Source organism: Dasypus novemcinctus, chromosome 13 (assembly GCF_030445035.2).
Source record: "Dasypus novemcinctus isolate mDasNov1 chromosome 13, mDasNov1.1.hap2, whole genome shotgun sequence".
In the NCBI taxonomy this organism is placed as follows: Eukaryota; Metazoa; Chordata; class Mammalia; order Cingulata; family Dasypodidae; genus Dasypus; species Dasypus novemcinctus.
In genome coordinates, this window is record NC_080685.1 from 17,799,067 (window position 1) to 17,821,392 (window position 22,326).

The 22,326-nt window shown below is 38.7% G+C and overlaps 1 protein-coding gene across 7 annotated transcripts in view; it reads left to right on the forward strand.

Annotated features, from left to right (window-relative positions):
* The window catches only part of SIPA1L2 (signal induced proliferation associated 1 like 2), a 245,073-nt gene that overhangs the window by 221,030 nt on the left and 1,717 nt on the right, over positions 1 to 22,326 (forward strand). For 4 of the 7 annotated variants that reach the window (XM_071207373.1, XM_023591318.3, XM_004467074.5 and 1 more), the window contains 4 exons: positions 5,496 to 5,627; positions 16,066 to 16,119; positions 16,682 to 16,805; positions 17,813 to 17,894. In XM_071207373.1, coding sequence (XP_071063474.1) covers positions 5,496 to 5,627; positions 16,066 to 16,119; positions 16,682 to 16,805; positions 17,813 to 17,894 — 392 coding nt within the window. The remainder of the gene's footprint in view (positions 1 to 5,495; positions 5,628 to 16,065; positions 16,120 to 16,681; positions 16,806 to 17,812; positions 17,895 to 22,326) is intronic. The other 3 variants (XM_058309532.2, XM_058309533.2, XM_058309530.1) reach the window with 1 other exon arrangement.

The following is a 22,326-nucleotide window of genomic DNA, read 5'->3' on the forward strand; positions in this document are numbered from 1 at the left end:
AGGACATTTGTCTATTACTGTTGGCAGATTTCAGAATAAAATTTCTTTAATGGCTCATATAGAAAAAGAAATGAAGGTGAAGGGGCATTTGGGCAATAGTTTATAGACCAGAGTACAGGTGATGTTGAAAAGCATTCGTGGTATCCTTTTCCTCCTTGACAAATTAGGCACCTAGCTTTATTTAGTGCAGTCCCAAGGATTGGCAGGTTCACAGCATGCTTAAAGAGAATTCCTGATTTGTTATAGAATAGGAATCCAAAACTCTCCAAGGAATGGTGGAAATCTTCCTCTGAGGATAAACTAAAAAGGGTTCTTCTGTTGCAAAAAATACACACAGAGTATTAGCTGATGTGTGTTCCCACATCCTATAGGTCTGAACTAGGCACCTCACAAAAGCGGCCCCTTGAAATTAAAAAGGGAAGTTTAGAATAAAAGAAATTGGTATTTACTTATAATTCAGTACTCCCATGAGATGCTACAGACCAAAGGTGTAGACTTAGGTTCTGTGTCGTAGGTGATAAGGTTTACTAAAAGAACAACAGTTAAGGTTAGCATTGAGAAGACTTACATGGCCTCCCCTAAAACACCACTGGGGGCAGGGTTGGCTGAGTGGAGGATTGGTCTGATTCAATATGGTGTACTTCTTTGTCCATTTTCCATGTATCCAGTCTCCCCTATAATAGCCATTGGTTTCTGGAGGGAAACTGAAATCTTATATATCTGACCACTGGGAAATACTGTCAGGAAGGTACTTAAGCATTTATAGTAATAATAATAAAGTCAGACTCAATAAAGATGGTTACTATGATTTCAGGGTCTTGGGTAAACAAACAGGAAGCCACAGATCAATGTCCTAAGGCAGAGAGCAGGGGGCCCAGGCAGCTGGGCCATGACATTAACGATCTTCCAGAATCCATAAGTCTCTTAATAGATATCCGAGTTAGGTTCATGTGCGAAGAGGTGAATAAGAATTATGAGCAGGAAAAGAAGCACTTGTCCTCTTGAGCATCACTTAAAGCCTCTCTCCCACTGTGCAGTAGCAATACTTTTCATTAAACAGTGTTCTCTCCTCCCAGACTGTTGTTTAACTCATTCTCAGAACTCCCAGATAGTTTTATGGATATAAGATAATTGCAATTAGTGTTCTTCTCCTCTTCTGGGACCTAAGTAAGTGATAGTATGTACAACGTAGGCTGTGGTTTCTACTCTGAAAGGCTCTACAAGGAACTTGGTGATTTCTCGGGAGGACACCATGTTGGCTGTAGGTGAGCCTGGGAGTGCTTCCACTGAGCCTGCTCCTCCCGCTTCCCCACACTGCCTTGGACACCAGCTAGTGCAGCCAGCTGAAAGGGTATCGGTCTTTCTGACTTGGACAAAGAGGAGGACAGTCTTCTGAGGTAGTTTGGGACACGTGGATTTGAAATAACAGGGTTCGATACCAGACACAAATGGGGCCTTAGTCTTCCCCATCTATAAATACAGCCACAGCTGGCAGGGCAGTCACGAAGCGCAAGTGATCGCTCGCAGCCTTATCTCTGTCTCTGCTGCCTGCACTTTATCCAGACCCCTGTCAAACCACAACAGCGATACTTACCTGCTTGTTCACTAGGCTCTGTCTTATTTATTGTCATGTCCCTAGGTTCTAATATAGCACCTGGACTCTAGTAGGTGTTCATCATTTGGATGGGCAGAAAGTAGTAGTGACACCTGAAGTCCAGTTTAGAGTATTGTAAAGGATTTTGGGTGGTTTGCAATCTCAGACCAAAAAAAAAAAAAGGTAGTTTTTAGTTTTTTCTAATTAAATGATTTGCCGACCAACGGAAAAGAGAATTTAGGTGTTTCTCATTTTGATTATTCAGGGATAAATAGGGGTAGATCTTACGTAATTTGATTATCTTTGACACTAGAATGCCTTTCTTACTGAGAGACCATGAATTTAGATGTAAATCCAGGCTCTTCCAAGCTTTCATACCGGAACTGTGCCCATTTTTTCCTGCCAGCTCCTTCTCAGTGGGGTCTCAGTTCAAGCATCATCTCCTCAGACAGACTTTCCCCAAATGTACCATCAAGCTTCTTGGTCACATCACCCTCTTTTATTTTCTTTGAAACACCACTACTTATATTTTCTTGTCTGTTTATTGTATGTTTCCCTCCTTTATGAGGGCCAGGGCCTTTTCTGTCTTACCCACTACTGAGCCACATCACGTGGCATGTGGTAGTCATTTAGTAAATACACCATCAATACACTGTTGAGTTAGTAGTGCTCCATATAAACTAAAGTAAAAGAGATTTCTATGCTACTGATCTTCTTTGCCAGTTCGGCAGTATCAAATCGCCGAAAGTCTCATTTACAATTAGGGAAGAGAATCTAATATTTTACAGTAAAGAAGAAACATCACAAAAAATTTTCTCTCCTTTTGCTTACTGGGTCTCATAAAAATTTAAGGAGGTTAGAGCACTGCCCTGGACTTGACTTTGGTTATGAAATATACTTACTGAGACCATCACACACCCCAAAGTCACAAATGCCACTTTAGCATGTAGTGTCTGCCTGAGATCTGGACAGGACAGTGAACAGGACGGCAGAGCTGGGTGGCTGCAGCACTGTGCGGACATCTGGGCCCACTCACTAGCTGACTTCCTCTCAGTCGTCAGCTTCCCAGCAACATAAGCTCACGTTTAAGCCTTGGCAGAATTACAAATGTCCATATATCATGGAACTTCAGGGTTGCTCAGAAGTAGTCAGAGCTTTAATTATTTAATCCATGAATGTCAAAAGACTGCTACACTCCACTGAGAATTGGGGTAAAATGCTCTGAGCACATAACTGCAGAAGAAACATCAGCCTAGCACCCTGAATTCTGAATCAGCACTTGCCAGTCAAGAAGGTGACTTTATCCCCTTTATTCTCATTGTATTCTGCCTCTTTTGCCTTCTCTACTATTATTTTTTTTATCTTTAACTGGCTCTGTGAAGATGACTTTAATGGCTTTAGGGAACTAAGCAGGCAGCACAGAATGTCTGGTGGGCTTGGTTTTAGTTTTAAGAATTCCATAAGCTCAAAGGAAAGAGTATTTCTTTATAAAGACATAGAGAATACTCAAGTTGACTTGTCTTAGTAAAATATAGCTAACAGAGATACTTCTGTACTTTCTCTAGAAATATTCCTTTACTTGAATAATTTTCCCCTCCCTGATGTTTTCACTCTCCAGTAACAGAACTGGAGGCAAAGGGAGAGGGAAGTGCCTAGAGGAAGAGCAGTTTCTTTTGCCTGGCCTCTGCAGCCTTCACAGAACTGGAACACTGATTCTTGTTTTCTGAAGAAATCAGTTCCATAGAAATCCATGGCAAAGCAGTTGCCACCTAGTTAAGTAACTGTTTTACACTTACTACAAAAACCTTGCTTTAAAAGCAAAGTGCATTTCTCTTTGAGACACAGAAGGAAGTAGTTGCAAGTGATTAAAGATCCTCCCTTTTGGTTTGAGGTTTGAACCTTAAATGCCTTTGTTTAAGACTGAAACCTACCAGGCTGATCAGCATCAACCTTCCCTAGTTTCAGAGTTGGTAGCAGAGAGAGATGGAAAGGAGGTGAGTGCCAAGTGTTCTCTTTCCCACCTCCCACTCCAGCAGTGTTGCTTTCATTCAATCCTTGCTTACTCTAAGCAAGGCTTACTCTAAGCAGAATACCCCTAAGTATTCACACTTAGAATAAGCCACTAAGGACAAAATAGTTGTTATTTCAAAGAAGAAAAGGACGTGGAGAGGAGAGGAAAGGTAGCAGGAATTATGCTGAGAATATATTCATTAGTATTGTTCCTTTCAACATGGAGGCTGGTGGTTCGAGTTGCGGTTAAACTATACATCTAAATGTGGCACTATCAAAAATAGATGACTTGTTTGGTTTAGCTGCCTTGATTAGAGGTCTGCTAAGAGCTGCATTTGAAAAATGTGAAGACAGTCTCTTTCAAGGCCAAATTTATAAGTGCTTATCTATCCTAATCCAGATGCCAGCATTTCACAGCTACCCAAAAATATGTGGGGACAAAAATTACAGGTGCATTTGGTTAATTATGTCCCTTATTTAACATAATTGCAGGCTCAGTCAGCCAGGTGGTCATTATTTTGATTGGTCTAATTAGTCAGATGGGTTCACAAGCAGCCGCATGCAACATTTTGGGTAGGTTCAGAAAATGCAAGTTAAAAAAAAAGTTAGGTTGAAACCTTTTGAAAATTTGCCCCCAAATGCATAATGAATTCTAAACAACTAGTATTTTTTTTAAAGATTTATTTTCTTTATTTATTTCCCTCCCCTCCCCCCCTCCCCCCAGTTGTGTGCTCTCTGTGTCCCTTCGCTGTGTGTTCTTTGTCCACTTGGATTCTTTTCAGTGGCACTGGGAACCTGTGTCTCTTTTTGTTGCGTCATCTTGCTGCATGAACTCTCCATGTGTGCGGTGCCACTCCTGGGCAGGCTGTACTTTTTCCACGTGGGGCAGCTCTCCTTACGGGTTGCACTCCTTGTGCTTGGGGCTCCCCTACGTGGGGGACACACCTGCATGGCAGGGCACTCCTAACACACATCAGCACTGCACGTGGGCCAGCTCACCACATGGGGTCAGGAGGCCCTGGGTTTGAACCCTGGACCTCCCATGTGGTAGGTGGACGCTCTGTCAGTTGAGCCAAGTCTGCTTCCCACAACTAGTATTAGTAATGATGCAAACACGTAAAATACTGTGAAGAGCATTTAAAAAGAAAAAGAAATGTAAAAGGTCTATTTCTCTGGCCAAAGGAAAACTATCAAACATTAAATACTAAAAGGATGAGAATTTTCTGGTTTAACCAGATATAGTGCTGTTCAATTAAGTAAAAAAAGTAATTTCCCTCCCCCCCATTTTTTTGCAACATATATAAAATATTGTTCTGTTTCTTGCCTGTTAAGATGAAAACCAAATTAGTCTACTGAATTTTTATAATAAATTGATACTGATATGGCTTAAGACTTCTCAAATTTGTAATGTTCAGCTTAAATAACTGTGTTCTTCAGTAAGTTTTTCAAATCATCGTAACAGAGAATCATTGCTTCAAATCTTTTTTACAATAGAGGTCTGCAGCACTAGTTATAAAGGAGAAAGCTGCCCCCGAGGAAAATAGGAATTTATCTTGCAGTCAGACTTGATTGTATTCAAGATAAGTCTGTTCTGGAAGAAAACTTCCTGTGAAATTATGTTACTATACAAAGGTTTGATTCTAATCTCCCTTCCAACCCAGTTCTTTACTTGCTGACTGACTGCTAAGGGTCTATAGTCTGCTGCTTTTCAAAAATCTCTGCATTTTTCCAACTTGTACATTTTGGGTAATCACCGCTTAATGTCTCCTTTTTTCATTGGAGCAGGTTTTAAAAGAGAACTTTTAAAAGAAGTTCTCTTGGCCTTTGTGAGGGGACAACCCAATACCCAGTGCCTGTGATCTGCTGACAGTCTGATTTTGTCTTTGTTTAGATGAGTTCTGGTTCTCCGATGGGTCCTTATCGGATAAGTCCAAATGTGCTGATCCTGGCCTGATGCCCCTCCCAGACACGGCCATGGGGCTAGATTGGTCCCATCTCGTGGATGCTGCACGGGCGTTTGAAGGTAAAGACTGGCCAGCCCGTCGGGGCTCACCCACTATCCTGAGTAGCGTTTTCCACCAGTGCTCATGGTGGCAACTTAGGTGAATGTGTCTGTCCAGGGCCGTCTGGGTGAAAGCTTGGGATGAGTTGCCCATCTTTGAGGATGAAACAAGCAGGGGAAGACTTGAGCTGTGACCAAGGACATTTCCTGAAGAGAAACAAGTTTAGTGAAAGCAGGACTAGGCAAGGGATCACAAAACACAAAGATAGGCAGTTCAGGTACCAAACTGGGGAAAATCATTTTTTATCTTTAGACTTCTGTTTTCTTATATGAAAAGTAGGGATGATTATGTAGGACCCAAATTGTAATGAGATAATAAAGGAGGGGAAGGCTCTGAAGTAAATTGACACTTCCTGGTTTCATAAGTGGAGCATTAGAAAACACTGGAGGCTTGGTGTAAATACGGACTCACATCATCTGCTTGGCCTAAGCAAGTCATTTTGCCAGTCTGGGCCTCAGTTTCCTCATCCAAAAAGATCCAGACAGTGAAGGGTGAGTGTGCTAGCTGATTTCTAAGGACCCTTCCAGCTGCCACACTGTTTTCTATCATTTTTGGTGTTGTGAATGTTATAAAGTTGAAGCTGCCCTTTAGAAACATCTTTTCTCCAGCTTGCAGATAAAAATAGACACAAACAAGGAAGATGCTTGCAACATACATCCTCAGGATCTAGGATGTGGGTTGAATGCAAACTAGTGACCCCTGGGTCCTTTTTAGAGGATCTTCTTTGGCAATAACCAGCAGCTAGAACTGACAGTGGAGACAGTATCTTTTTCATAGGGTCTCTCTGTGTTTTCCTTTATGAGAATATCCTAGTGGATCTCAAAACTTTTCCTAGAACATCTCAGTCACAGCATCCTGGTGGAGCTTGGTAGTCCCTGGATTCCCAGCAGGGAGGGGAGCACAGCTCATAGAATGGCCCTTCTCTTTCTCATTTCCCCGTCTCTCTCCTATTTTCTCAGTCTCTGTCGGCTCCGCCTCCATAACCTATGATGTTAAGACTTCAGGTAATGAAATAAGTTTCTTTTCCCAGGAGAGCAGGTGTGCTTTGAAGTCAGACTGCAGGAGATTGGGATTTGCTCTTTTAACTGCCCTTCACCCACTAACAGGCTTAACCTGTTACAGAGGCCTTGACAATGGATTTGCTATAATAAATTGCTCTCAGAGCCTCTGATCCCAAGGATCTTAGGAGAATGAGCTGAAAGCTGCTCTCAAGTTAATTCAGACAGCAAGGAAGTTTAGTTCTGGTAGGTAGAGAAGGAAACTTGTGTTGGGAAATTTCTGTAAAATGAATGTGCCTTTGCTCCTCCCTTAAGAGAAGGAGTGAGTGTCCTTGAGTTCACTGCTTTAGATTGCTCCTCTCTTTTGGAAGCATCACAGTGCCCATATGCTCTGTCATGAGGCTCTAATTCTCTAACTTTATCAGAAGTTAGTTGTTTCCTATACCCCTCGTGCCTTCAACACTGGACTAGAAGGGATCTAACACGAAAGGGCAGGAATGCTGTCCTTCTGTCCAAAATGACCTAGGCAGCAGATCACAGCTTTTTCCCCGCCATGTTCTTTACACACTGTGTTCTCTTACTTGGACCAGATCTTGCTGCCTCTAGGAGAGTGTAAGAACATATATTCTCTCTGTACTCCCTACTGCATAATAAATATATATGGAATTTAACACACTAAATTCTGTTTGATTTACATGTCTCTTCTTATCAGGGATGAATTTCTCGAGGGAAGGCTACTTGTTTTATATATTTTATCCTTATTTACACAGCAGATAACCAAATGAGAAGAGCCTGTAAAAGGAATAAGTAGGTATCAAATGTGTACCATATAGTGTGTGAAGCCTAAAGCTGTCACAACTCATAGTATATATATTTTTTTATCTCTGAGGTCCTTTTGCATTTTGTGCTCAATGCTCAGATTTAAAACAGTATTTATTACATCCTCTCTGTATCCTCCCTCCATGTGTGTCTTTGCTTGGTTCCCCCATCTCCTTTAGATCATCTGTCAGTCTACAATCACTGCTTTGAATGGATCTTTTCGGGAAGCTGGGGAAAGAGTAGGAGGTAGAGAAAGCAAAATGACTCGCAGTGACTTACTGAATTAGCGGTCCTTGGATCAACTCTACCACTTGATTGTGGGTCTTTGGACAAGTTGCTTAACTACTGTAAAGTATGTACTTGGTTCCAAACACTATTCTAGTTACTTTATAAATACCTCATCGAATGCTCAACAGTAACCCCCTTAGGGACATCTTTAACCCCTTTGGGCTTCACTTTTCTCACCTATAAAATGAAGCACTTTGTTCAAAGGATTTCTAAGGCTTCCTCCAGTCCACAGCCTCCAGTCCTGATTTTGTTCATCAAAGAGTATGTCTGAGCTAAAGTTGGAGTATCTGTTGACACTAAGCTAAAAGAGAAAGAAGCATGACATAGAAATCCCAGCTAGCCCTTACCTCAGGCACATTGCTACCCAAATTTAATAGATACACTGCATGATTATATTAGCCAGGAGATAGAACTTTGGTTATCTAACCTTCCTGAAGTTTACATTTGCAGAAAGAAATCAGATGGAAAAAGCTGATGTTTAAAAAGTTCAGTAATTTTGATACTACTCTGTAGCGTAGCATACCATCTTGAGACAGTAGTCAGGTTAGGAAAATTCAGTTGAGAATTTGCAGCTCCAGGCATTTGGCTAATCAGATTTCCTTGTGTTGTTGCCACATTGGGATAAAGCCCCCGTGCTCTACATCACTCTGATTTGAGTTACTATGGTGATGACTGGGAACGAGCAGTCGCCTTGGTGCTTTAAAGAGAAATGTTTTCAGTAGATAACCCATTTTCCCTGCTTATGGTTTTATCTTTTGGTATCAGTTCTCAAAGCCATTTCTGAACTAGGCTAAATATTATAAAGAAAGGCTAGTTTAAAAAAGAATGTGCTTGTTTAAACTGTTAAAAACTAATAAAGAAACTTTCAAATGCCTTATTGAGTTCTAACCCCTTGGAATAATACTGTGCCCATATGTTGACATGAATAGTCAGCACATTTGAAAATAGGCTTTTCAAAAATGGAATTTACCTGCCTATTGATTTGAGATGCCATGACCCTTACAAAATCCAGTGTAATTCATTCCTAGCAGACATGTCTTTCCTCCACTAATCTGTCTCACTTATGTGCACATTTTGACATGTGATATATTCACCTTTATGTAAAAGGTGAAATTGATATTGGGCATATGAGTTTAAGAATCCAGATTTTACTATACCATTCAAGAATAGACCAGAGTCATCAAATTAATCTGCCCCAATCATTGTTGCTTAAATATTTTTAAACTCTATTAACCCATGAAACAATGTGTTTTAAATTCTATTCTAATAATAGTTGGACTGGAAGGAATTAAAGACTGTGATAGGCTATTCTATTTTAATGAGTAATGAAAAAGACATTATCTTTTCAAAGCAGTTCAAAATCTTTGAACTGCAGCCAGAGTAGTTCTTTTTTTAAAAAAGAGAAAAATATGGTTTCAGAAACATCTATTAAAATGGGGAAAGCATGACAATTAGCTAATTTAACTATACTTCAAAAAGATTCCACAAAAACTATAAAAGAAAAACTCAAAAGAAGTCAAATTTTAAAAAACAACTGGTAAATAAAATTTCATTGGAATTTCTAAATACAATCAATTATTGATTTGTCTTTGAATATTGATAAATGAATAACAAAATGGATCAAAAAAATGAAAAGTACAAATGAACAGAATTGCAAGGAGATTAATATCAAGTATTGTATAAGAGAAGCAAAAATTATTAAGAAATAAGTAGATTTGTGGGAATAAATTTGTAAAATAAGCATCTTATAAGAAAGGGGATGGGGGAAGAAACATAAGAAACAAGAAGCAATAGTTGTAGTCCAAATTTAGGAATACATTTAAAAAGTTATAAACACCAGTGTGAGAAGATGTAGGTGAAATTTAGTCATAAATTTAAAATAGTGTAGTGTTCGTTGTTATTGTTGAGTTTAATCTAGGAGTGCTCAACTGGTTTAATAAAAGAAAAAGTTTATAAGTTATCGTAGATGAGGTAATTGAAAGTTATATCAATTTCCCACAAAAGGTCTATCTAATAGAATTAGGACCTATTTCTAATAAAACAAGATTTGTGTGATAAGTTTGAAGCCTATCAAAATATATCTACTTTGTTCCCAGTAATTACATAATATTGAATAGAGAAATGTTTATATGTAGATCCCTTAAGTCCAAAAACTAAGTTTACCCTTTGAGACCATGTCCTTAAATTTTGTACTGGAGACCCTTGCTATTTAAATAAGCAATGCATCAGAATAAAGAATAAATATTAAAAATGAAGAAAAAGTGTTTATAGATATGCTTCTATATCTAGAAAATTTGAAATATCAAAAGTAAATTATTAGAGATTATAAAATAAAGTAGCTAAATAAGAAATGAAAGTATTTTAAAGCATTATTTCCAGGTCTTGTTAATTTTTTTCAGTTATATGTTTCTGTTAACAAACCATCCCAAAACTTATGGCTGTAAACAATATTGGTTTATTATTTCTCCTCATTCTGTGGGCTGGCTGGGCTCAGCTGGGTGGTTCCTCTGCTCCACGAGGCATCCCCCGGGTCCTTCATACAGCTGCTTTCATCTGGAGCTCAGCTGGGGCTGAGACTTTCAAGATGACTCCACTCGTATGTCTGGTATCTGAGATAGGGAGGCTGAAATGACTGGGTCTGGATGGGCCTCTGCTTGCAGCATAGTAACTGTACTTCCTCACATGATGGCTTAGGTAATCAAGGGAGCAAAAGCAGAAGCTACAAGATGTCTTACGGCCTGGTCCTGGAATATTATTTCTACCACAAGCTATTAGTGAAAGCACACCCTGAGGCCTGCCCAGCTTCAGCGGGTGGGGAAGTAGATGCCTCTCTGGGTGGAGGAGGAGCAGGTGTACATAGGGATGGGAAGGTTCTGGGCCGCCATCCTGGCAGGCAGCTTTCCACTGTTACTGTGAAAAAGAACACCTCAGTTCTATCAGCAAAATCAAACCGTAAATTATTTGGGAAGTAAGCCATCGTTCGAATTATAAGGAGAGAAATCTAAGAACCCTTCAATAGCTGAAATGTCTTAATATAGTAAGGAGAGGAATGGACAGAAAGATTGAAATATAGTAAAGATGTTAATCTTTCCTAATTTGTAGATTTTGCACAGTTTCTGTTAAAATATCTAAAGGATACATTAAAGAATTTAACATACTTTTGGAAAATAGATGAGCAATGTTCAATAAAAAACAGCCTATTACAAACCAATAATAATAATTAAAACAGCATACTGATTTTAAAATAGAAATGGGCCCTTTTGAAGAAAACTGAAAAACCCAGAAAGATATCTGACTGTATTTGAGAGCTAAATGGAAAAGGAATTTAAATAATCCATTTGGAATTACAAATTGGAGAAGTCAGTTCTAGGAAAAGTAAATGAAAGCAAGAGTTTTATTATTTTGGAAGCAAGGTAATGCTTTAATTATGAAGCAATGAGAGAAAATATAAAATAAAGCTGGATAAAAGTAAACATAAATTTTATAAAACTGAAAGAACATTAAAATAGGGGAAATATGGGAATATGTAGAAATATATCTAAAGTACAAAACAGTACTTATCAAACAAAAAATCCAACACCAAATCCATGTTAAACAAATGATCAGGGCATATGAAGGCACAGTTCACAAAAGAAGAAGCTCATATAATATTTGAAAAATGTTAACCACACATGCAACTTTAAACGATAATGAGCTACCAGCTCACACCTATTGAATATGAAAAATGATATAGCAGCTCTGGGAAACTGAAGGATACTCACAGCTGGTCTCATTATAAAGATTATAAAGTGATCCATCTTTTTTTTTTTTTTCCTTCAAGCAATATTATAGTATGTAGCTAGAGCCAGAAAAATGTGGCCACACTTTAACCAGAAAGTAAATTCTTGAGAATTTACTCAAAGGAAATTTATCAAAAGAATAAAAAAGCTTCCAAAAGACAAACGTTATGCAGCATTAGTTTAAAAATTCCCTAATAAATAGATAAAACAAACCACTAAAAAAATTAAATGCCAAAAAAATTGGGAGCGCCTTCATAGGGCTGCAGGGGAGAAAGCTGGTAAGTGTGGTGTGCTGGCCATCTTCAGAGCCCGTGCATCCTGACTTTCCTCAGTGTGGCAACGGTCAAGGCAGAGATCGGGAAGAAAGGCACTTTGAAAAACCAACCGCGTTGCATTTCAGATTTTGTTTTGCTCTGTGAATTCTTGCATCTGGCGGGGGCAAGATGTGACCTTTCATATATCAGAATTCTTAAATAAATCACAAGGTACATGTGATCCAATAAGATATTCATTTTCTCTGACTTTCAGTGTTTATCGTATTCTTTGTTATGAGGACTTGTGTAAGGTTTAGGGACCTGGCAATGTATGTAATAGATTCCTTCTCTCTCAAAAATGGTGAAGTGAGCAAGCCTAACTAGAAGCCTGGTAACAGGTCATCAGTGAAGCAGAGGACGGAAAGTGGAGTCTATTTTTTAAAAGTTCCATAGGATTTAAAGACGTTCTAAGTTTAAAAATATTAGAAGTCAGTCATTGGTGTATTCTTGAGCATTGGCTGAATGGATGATGTTGCTTTAAGTGAAAACAGGTATAAAAGGTAAAATTACAGACTGCTGATTAAAGACTCAGGATTTCAGGGTCTTGTCTGGCATAAGCAGGCCTCCACATTTAGAAGGCCTTTCTTCCTCTCTAGATTTCAGCTTTCCCACTGCTGGTGACAGTCGTATTCCTTCCGTAGCTCTTGTGGCATGTGAACTTGTATGCTTATGCATGAATATCTGTATGTAAGGCACATGCAGTTTACAACTCACAGGTATGAGATGTTCCATATAAGTGAATTTTTCCAGAAAGGAGTTTATACTTTATTAGAATATATTCCTTATGCATTTGATTTCTCAAACAGGGAATAATAAGCATCAATTTTGATGATGTGACAGGTATAATGTTTTTATGACTTTTTGATTACTGAGGCTTCAGCTTAAAGTTGATAAAGTTGTTAGTTGTTAATATTCTGACCTCTAGGTGCTTATGTGTGTGTGTATACTCCTCATAATAACATAATTTTTAAAGAAGAAAAATGCTTACTACATAGATTAAAATGCAAAGCCAAATATAATATTGTAAATCAATTTAATTATCTCAAAAGTAAGAAATTACAAATTGTTTCAGTCCAACAACAATTGTATCTTGAATGAAGAAAAACTGTAGGACCTTTCCTTGTTCATTACCCAGGCGCAGGTTCTAATCCAGGGGCTCTTGACCTTTTTTGTTCCACGGATCCCTTTGCCAGTCAGGTGAAAACCACAGACCCCTTCTCAAAATGTCACAGCTGATAGTTTTATGACACTCAACATTGGAGATCAGAGAAAATAAAGATAATAAGTTTTTTTTTTTTAGTTCAAGCTCACGGACCCCCTGAACCCTCTCCACAGACCACTGGTTAAGAATCCCTGTTCTTGACCATTTTCTTTCTGTATCTATCATTGGGCTGCAAAAGACCTAAATCAAAGTATTTTATGTTGAAAGCACAGTATAGCATTGTTTTTTCTTTCCTAGTAGTCACTTAAGTCAATCAGCTACTTGCTTTCTGCAATCTGCTAAAGCACAGTTGTTAGAATCAGAACCTTTAATTTCCTACATGTAGCTACAAAGCCCAACTTTTCTTTAGTTTGTAGTTCTAACAAATACATATGAGAACAGCTTTGTTTGTGGAAACAGGTTGAGATCAGTCTGTCCTTATACTTGTACTTTCCGTGTGGCACATATCTGGCACGTGGACTGTTCTATTCCACGCCCTTGGCAGACATGACTAACTGTTGGAGCACGCATGCCCCACTAATTCTCCACCAGAACCAGACTTGGCCTTACAGTTGTCAAACTGTGCTCCAGGCAGCCTGTAATGGTTAATGGGAGTTATTTGACACAACTGTTTTTGCCATCTCAGCTCTAGATTGATATGGAATAAAATAGCCTGTTGGCTGTTCATCCTTTGTTTGGATGCCATTTACCTTTTACCCTTTGATCTGAATCAGAAACTGACACTGAAATAAGGTTTCTAAAGGTTATTTAAGGGCATGAATTTTTTAATATATAATCTATAGCCACTATCCCTCATTAGCCAGGTTTGCTTGCCAACACAAAAAATGAGACGGAAAAGGCTATTAATGTAAAATTAGAATGATCGTGTTTTTGCTGAATTGACTACATGAAGTTCATACTCCTACACACTTCTCTTCTGTTATGTTTTTACATGTGCTATTTGGTTCAATGTAAAGAATTACTTGGTTCCTGAGTATTTATCATCATAAAAAGAAGCTATGGGGGAGGGAGAGCGGGGAGGGCACTAAAGCTTCTCCTGGAAACTCACTAAGATTAGCTATTTTATGAAGTAGTTTAATGTCTGTGCTTAATCAACTAGCCTTCTGTTTGCATTTCAACCTCCCAGCTTTTTAGAGCCCAAGTAAAATCTTTTTTGTGAAATTACATTGCTGGCAAAACTCTAGTTTTGGCATCTTGCCTCCTGACCAGTAGGGCCTTTTTTCTCCCCAAGGAATATCTGACTGACTGGTAGTAGCAATTTCTATTTCTGTCAAATATGTGGATATTTTATCAAAGTAAAAACATGATGAATCAAGGTAAGGCATTTTTCAGACAGAAGTTTAGAACTTGGCCATCATATGCAAATATATTAAGAAAGGTAACTGAATGCTCACTGGGTGACATGAAATGAGGATATCAGTGGAACTCCCTTCAAAGGAGAGAAAAATAAACTTGTTATCCATTTTCCTTTGGCATTTTTTTCCATCAGTCATTAAATTCACTGTGGAATAAAAATGTATCTCCCATTAATTAAAAAGTGTGATGTGTTCTGCTATTTGGGGCCTTTCAGAATGGGGATCATATTGGATACAACCACAGCCCAGACCTTAGAGCTGCTCACCCCAAAGAGCGAGGCCCATTGTTCATGTCCCCATCTGTTACTCACATCATATTATGTATAGAATTTGGGCAATGACAAAATTATGCTGTTAATTAAGTTTCAAAGTATTTTACCATATACAAAAACAGTACTATCCAGTACCAAATCGGTAACATGATTGTCTCTCAGGAATGTTTATCATTGCTTAGAAGATTTGAGATGTGGGAAAGGGCATCTGCTTCTCTATTACAGATGTTTGGAAATCCTGGTGTAGGAAAGAGGGATAAGTGGCTTGAGAACTTCCTGTGTGATTGATAGCTCCGTGTGTTCTCAGAGAACTTTCAGTCGCTCCCCAGGCCTCTATTGGAGCATCGAATGTGTTTCCTGCACCATGCTCACGACTTTACAGCCCCAGGTTTTCTCCCTATGCTACTGGCAGCCTTCAATATTGCCATCCTTTTTAATTAACTAAAGGTACATGACCCTCCATAAACCAGGCAAGCAGGGAGCCTCATTAGGAGACGCATCTAGCAGCCAGTGGGATGCGGAATGGGATACATTAAGGAGCACCGCTGACACGCACCCAAATGCATTTTCTCAGCCATTAATCAAATCATACAAAAACACTACAGCAGCACTAATACACCTGCTGTAACCCTCCAATTCCAACTGAAAATGCATGTATATGTGCTCAGAAACCAAGGAGAGAAGCACTAGTGAATAGGGCAAAGTGGCTGATGACATATATTCCTAATTCTTCTGACTTTTTTTTTGGGGGGGGGTCATGCCATTAGCATTTCTGGGTTAATGTTCTTGTGTTTGGTCCTCAGAATATTCTGAAGAATATTAGATACCCTTTCCTACTTAGCTTTTGAAACCTTGACTGTGAAGTTACTGGTGCCAAGAATAGAAATGGCCTTGTGCTAAGATAAGACAGTGGACTCATTCTTATTACCACTACAAGTACTGTGCGCCTCAGATCTTTAAGGGTTTCTAGTGAGATAACTTAGCCGATCTTTCTTACCCCTTCTATCATTACATTGTTGGAGTAAGCTATCTTAGAATTAGCCATTTAAATAAACCCCAAAATTGTGGCATAGGCTTATGGCTGAATTTGTATGTGTGGCATACTACGTATGTTTTGTCATACACAAAAGTCGTGTATCCAGCCAGGACAGTTACACATGAAATGTATGATCCAACTACATTGTTTGGCTTTACGTAAGTTTGTCTCTCGAGGACTTCCCTTGGTTTAGAAGACACACCCGTGCACGCTATATTTACATGACATCAATATTGGAGCCTTCTGAGGGCTCCAGAGGTTCTCAAGTACAGCGAGATATTACTGTTCATAGGAAAATTCTAAATCTTATTTCAGGTCTTGACTCAGATGAAGAACTTGGGCTGCTCTGTCACCATCCGTCCTATCTAGGTGATTGTCTGGAGCTGATCATTGGCTCTTGATATTTTGTAAACTTTTCTTTTATTTCCCATGTCTGCACGTCTGCATGGTTTATTCAAGCTCTGAGGGTTGGGAACGCAGAGGGGAAGATGTGTCCTGGCTATTCTTTCTCAAGAATGTTTTCTGGGTTTGGGGAGAGCTTGAGGAGAGGTCCATTTCCTGGTTACTAACAATTGGTCAAGTCACTGTCCAATTCTGTTATTTCATGCACAACTGGCAGCTTAAACATTTCTTGGGATGTGGAAGGAAGAAAGCAAATTGGCTCTAGCAAATCCAGTGTCTGCTAATTGTCCGCATGGCTGTGATGTGTGGATGCCATACAGCCCGAAAAGGACAGCCAATTTTAATGCTTTCTGATTTTGTCAGCAGCTTGCTTGATTTTGTGTTTCTTTATTTTATTTGAAACAGGGCAATAACTTGATTTGGAGGGGGAAAAAGATTTTATTTACCTACTAAATTCATTTCCACTGAGAAACATTGCCTTGTGACTATTACTAAGCCTTCTTTATGTGTGTTTTTCTCCCCTTCCTAGATCAAAGAGTGGCATCCTTCTGTACCTTGACAGATATGCAACATGTGCAGGACTTGGAAGGGGCCCAGGAGCTACCAATATGTATAGATCCAGGCAATGGGAAGGATTTCATGGACACAGCTGGGTATGTGAACCTCTGGGGAGCCTCCTCCCCTTTCCCAAACTCCAGGAATTAATAGGGATTCAGCTGACCCCTGGCCAGCCCTGGAGACCATTTTCTACCTGTGCTTTCCCCAGTTCTTAAGAATCTAGAGAAGATGCTGAGGGGACTGACTCACCTTCCTGCCCTGCTGGGTTGAATGGTGCTTGGCAGCTTAACTGCCCCACTCCATGAGCAGGCCTGCTTGCCAAGACATGTACCCTGTGCCCAAGGTTGAGGAGGTGCTAAAAGTGCCTGGCCTGGAAAGGTAGATCTTCCCTGACGAAGAGGGAGGGCTGGAGTCCTTGGAAATCAGCGTCTGCCACCTAATTACTGTGATAACACCAGGCAGGTACACCTTGCTGATCTCAGCCTTCCACCTGCCAAGTCACCATCTGCTCTACCCACAAGCATGCTGATCTAGCCAAGGGCATGTTTTCCTCCATGACCCCAAGTCCTTGACCCTGGCTCATGTTCCCTATTGAAGTGTATTCAGAATGAATCATCTCTTTCCCCTAAATTCATGTCACATTATCCCTCATGAAAGATGCATTCTTTGTGTCATCCATTCCTAATTCCAACCTTTATATGAACTCGAGCTACAATTGACTGGCATGTTCACCTTGGTAATAAGCTTCATGGTATTTTCATGACAGAGAGAGGCAGACTGGGGAAAGCAAATCCACATATTTGGTTCCCAGAGCTTTATTGGGGGTCTACCTTGTACTGGTTGACTAAACTCATTTAAATAATCTATCTTTTCTTTTCTCACCAACCCACATATCTGTGGAGATTGTGAATTCTTCTTTAAATCATTGGAGACCTGGGAGGGATTTTCCACCAAAGTAGCAATATTATTATACATAATATTATTTATTTCCTTTCTGGGCTATATGCCCATGATATACTTTTGAGTGAAAACTTTAAAAACTGAATGAAATATCTTGGCTTCAACTCCATTGAGTCTTTTTAATTATACTGTTATTTGCTAGGGAACGTTCTCCATCAACACTGACTGGTAAAGTCAATCAGCTGGAATTAATTCTTCGACAACTACAGACTGACCTACGAAAGGTAAAGCAATCTATTCAAAGTCCAAAGTCATAACAATTATTTTAATAAAATCAACCCCACTTAAGTATTATAATCGATACAATTCCGTTTTCTGGCCCATGACTTATACATTTCATTTTAGAGGACAAAGGATCACTTCAGATACGAGTGTAAATGAGGACAGTCTCCTCTGTACGGGCAGTCTTTAATGTGACTTAGAAACACAGCAGGCTAGCGTTTTCAGTTCATTGGGTTATCAGTTGTACCAGCTATTTATGTGCTGAAATAATGGGTGTCTTCCCAAGCTACCACCAGCTTTAAGACCCTCATAACTTCTACTCTGCCCATCAGTCTCCAAAGAAATTAAGTAATTTATTCCACAAACCCTTGCTGTGCTCTTGTTGCTTCATGAACTCTGTGCTAGCCTCTGGAATTACATCAAAAAATCAGGCCCCCTGCCTCCAACTGCCTTAAAGTAGATGTGGGGGGGTGACAGATGAAAATTTGTTCATACAATGGTATCAAAAGTGTTATGCTATAGAGAGATTGAGAGGTGATAAGTTTTGCTTGTTTTTTGTTTATTATTATTATTGGAATAATGGAAGTGCTCTAAGAATGAAATGATGAATGCACAAATATGTGATTACACTGAATTGTACACAACCATTGGTTGTACACTTTGGATGGATTTATGTTTTATTAATATATATTAATAAAATTGGCTTGTTAAAAAAATAATAACACACAATAAGAGACCACTGCACACCTATTAGAATTTTTAAAAATTTGTAATTTGACCCAGTCTGGGAATCGGGGATAACTCCCTTGAAAAAGTGACATTTGAGTTACTTTATTATCCCAAATGTGACTGAGTAATTCAGTTTAAATAAATGCTTAGGGAAAAACCTAAATAAAAATTATTTAAAGTTTAATAATAAACATGGTAACATTAATTTATATTCCATTATAATCCTGGTGTTATACTTAATTCACTTAAAACTCTCTACTTCATTTATTTTAATATTGGCATCCACATTTCCTACATGGACCTGTATATAGAGTGTAAGACTTCATAAACTCATTTCAGTCTTTATATTTGACAATAAAAGCCTCCAAGTTAGAATAGATTTGAATATTATTTATTAAAATGCATTAAGCTTATTTTGTATGCTGTTTTATTGTTACTTCCTTCAATAAATAAAGCAAAGCAAAACAAAACAAAAAGTGCTTTGCTAGAAGAATGCCAGAGGGAACTTTGAAGGAGTGGTCAGTTGAGTTAGGAGAAACCAGAAGAGCATGATATGTCTGACGCCAAATTAATTAAAAAGAAGGCAAAAGAGCAGCTATGTCAAATGCTGCTAAAGGAATTGCCTGATGAATTAGGAACCTGGTGATGGTGACATTAAAAAGTACAGTGTCAGCAGAGCAGTGGGGAGAGGGGTGAAAGCCCAGCGTGGACTCAGGAAGGAATAGGAGAAGGAGAATTAGAGAGAATGTATAGACAACTTTTTTGAGTTAGTTTGCTATCATGGAAATGAATTTGGAGTGCAGTTGCTGAAGGGAAGAGGCAGGGTGTCAAGGCCAGAGTTTTGTTTTTGTTATTTTGTTTGTTTCTAAAGACATTTTATAACTTGTATGAATGCTGGTGGAAATGATTCACTTGGGAAGGAAATAATAAAGATGAAGAGAGAGGACAATACCTTAAACAGGCAAAAGGAGATGAGATGTAGCATACAAGGAGGGGTGCTGGCTTTAGGAGTAGGACTGTTCATACATAATTACTGAAGGAGAGCAGAGTATGTGTGTGCACGTGCATGTGCATCACTTGAGAAGGTTGTATATTCTCCTCTTGGGTGAAGTGCTCTAAATGTATCTGTTACACATAGTTGCTGTATAATATCATTCAGTCTTCTGTTTCCTTATTCATCTTCTGTCTAGGTGTTCTATCCATTATCGAAAGTGATGTATTGAAGTCTCCTACTATTGAGGTAGAGCTGTCCATTTCTCCCTTCAAATCTGTCAATATTTCCTTCGTAGATTTGGGGGCTCTTTTAGGTGTAAATATATTTATAATCATTAAGTCTTCTTTTTGAATTGACCCCTCTGTCAGTATATAGTAATATCAGTAACCTTCTGTGTTCCTCATAACAGTTTTTTACTTAAAAGTGTTTTCTTTTTCTAATATTAATATAGCTACCCCAGCTTTCTTTGGATTACAGTTTTTCATATTATACTTTTTTCCATCCTTTCATTTTCATCTACTTGAGTCTTTGATTTTAAATTGAGTCTCTTGTAAGCAGCATATAGTTGGGCCATGTTTTTTGTTTGTTTGTTTGTTTTATTCTTTCTGCCAATCTCTGCCTTTTGACAAGAGAGTTTAATCCATTTACATTTAAAGCAACTGATAATGAAGGACTTGCTTCTGCTATTTTGTATTTGGTCTTTGTAAGTCTTATGCCTTCTTTGCCCCTCAATTCTTCCATTACTCCTTACTTTCTTATTTATATGATTTTTTTGTAAAATACCTTTTTGAGTTCTGTCTCATTTCCTTCTGTATATATTTTTGGATCTTTGCTTTGTGGTTACTGTGAGGCTTAAATTTAACATCCTAAATTGAACAATTATGTTTGATTTGATACAAACTTAACTGCAATAGCATATACATATAATGTCCTTATACCCCTCCATCCAACCTTTTTGTTCTACTTGTTACAAATTATATCCTTTTACCATGTATGTTGAAACCATAGATTTATCATAACTTTTTTGCATTTTAGAACCAGTAGGAAGTAAAAAGTGAAGATACGTACCAGAAAATACAATGCAGTAGTATTGGCAATTACCCATCTGGTTACCTTTACCAGAGATCTTTCTTTCTTTAGGTCTAGTGTCCTTTCCTTTCCTTTCCTTTCAATCAGAAGAACTCCCTTTAGCATTTCTTGTAAGACAGGTTAGTGGTGACAAACTCCCTTAGCTATTGTTATTTGGGAATATTTTAATCTCTCCCTCATTTTTGATAGACAGACTATAAAAAATCTTTGTTGGAAAGTGTTTTCTTTTGATGCTTTATGTATTTTAAAGCCTTCTTGCCTTCATGATTTCTGATGAGAAATCAGAACTTAATCTTATTGGAACTCCCTTGTCTCCATATGTTGCTTTTCTTTTGCAGCTTTCCAGAAATCTTTCCTTGTCCTTGGCTTTTGACACTTTAACTACTTTGTGTTTGGGTATGATTCTCTTCAAGTTTATCCTGTTTGGAGTTTGTTGGGTTTCTTGAATGTGTATCTTCATGTTTTTTGTTAAATTTAGAGCATTTTCTGCCATTTCTTTGAATATTCTTTTTGCCCTTTTCTCTCTTTCTGCTATTTCTGCGATTCCTATAATGCTTCTATTGGTACATTTGATGGTTTGCCATGGTCACGCAGTCTCATCCTGAACCATTTTGATTGTCTTGTCTTTGAGTTCACTGATTCTTTCTTTGCCTCTTCTAAACTGCTGTTGAAACCCTGTAGGGAATTTTTCATTTCATTTTTTGTGGTCTTTTACTTCATTATTTTTGTTTGGTTCCTTTTTAAATTTTCTATCACTGTATTGAATTTCTCATACTGTTTATGTCTTCTTTTCCTGATATCCTTTACTTCTTTCTCCATTTTCCCTCTCCTTAAGCATGTTGAGGATCTTTTTTTTTTTTTAATCTTTATCTAGTATACACAAAGTCTGGTCTTCTATGTATTAAAGTGTTTAGTCTGGGCTTTAGTCCAGCTCTCTCTGTTCCTCAGGTTTGTATCCAGCTAATGATATGTCAGAGATTCTTTTGAGCGTGAGGAGCTACCAAAAATCTCAAACCAACACAAAAAACACCTTCCACTGTCTTTACAAATTGACTCTGCCTTGGCAGTGGTCTCCTTCAGAGTTTAGCCCTCCTATCAAGAAGATCAGCCTGAGGTGAAAGCAAACCGCAGGGTCTTCTCCATCTTTTCTGAGCCTATCTTGTGCTTGCTTGTGGCCTTAGAAATTACCCTATTTACAGGAACTCTGGTGTCTCCTCTACTTCATATGAAATAGACCCCCCTCACCCATCTTGGGTGCTCTCTGTGTTTCTTAAACAGATAATCCTTTGCCCCAGGCCACTTTCACTTCATTGATTCTTACACTGTTTTAGCTGTGGCAAGCTGCTTTTGCCTGCAGGGTAAGTTCTCAGAGGGCAAGCCAGAGTCTTTCAGGCTTCCACTCCTAGATGTGCAGACATACAGGCTTCCCACTGTATACCTGGAGGTTACTCTGCTCCCACTGCAACAGGACCAGGGGCTCACAAAAGGAATGCAGACTGGTGGAGGAACCAGCAAGGGTGCCTTCAATGCGTACCATTTTTAAAGCTGCATCTGTCTTTATTGCCCAGTCACTGCAAACCTTTAACGGTTTTCTGGAGTTTCGAGGAAGATGGCTCAGCTAG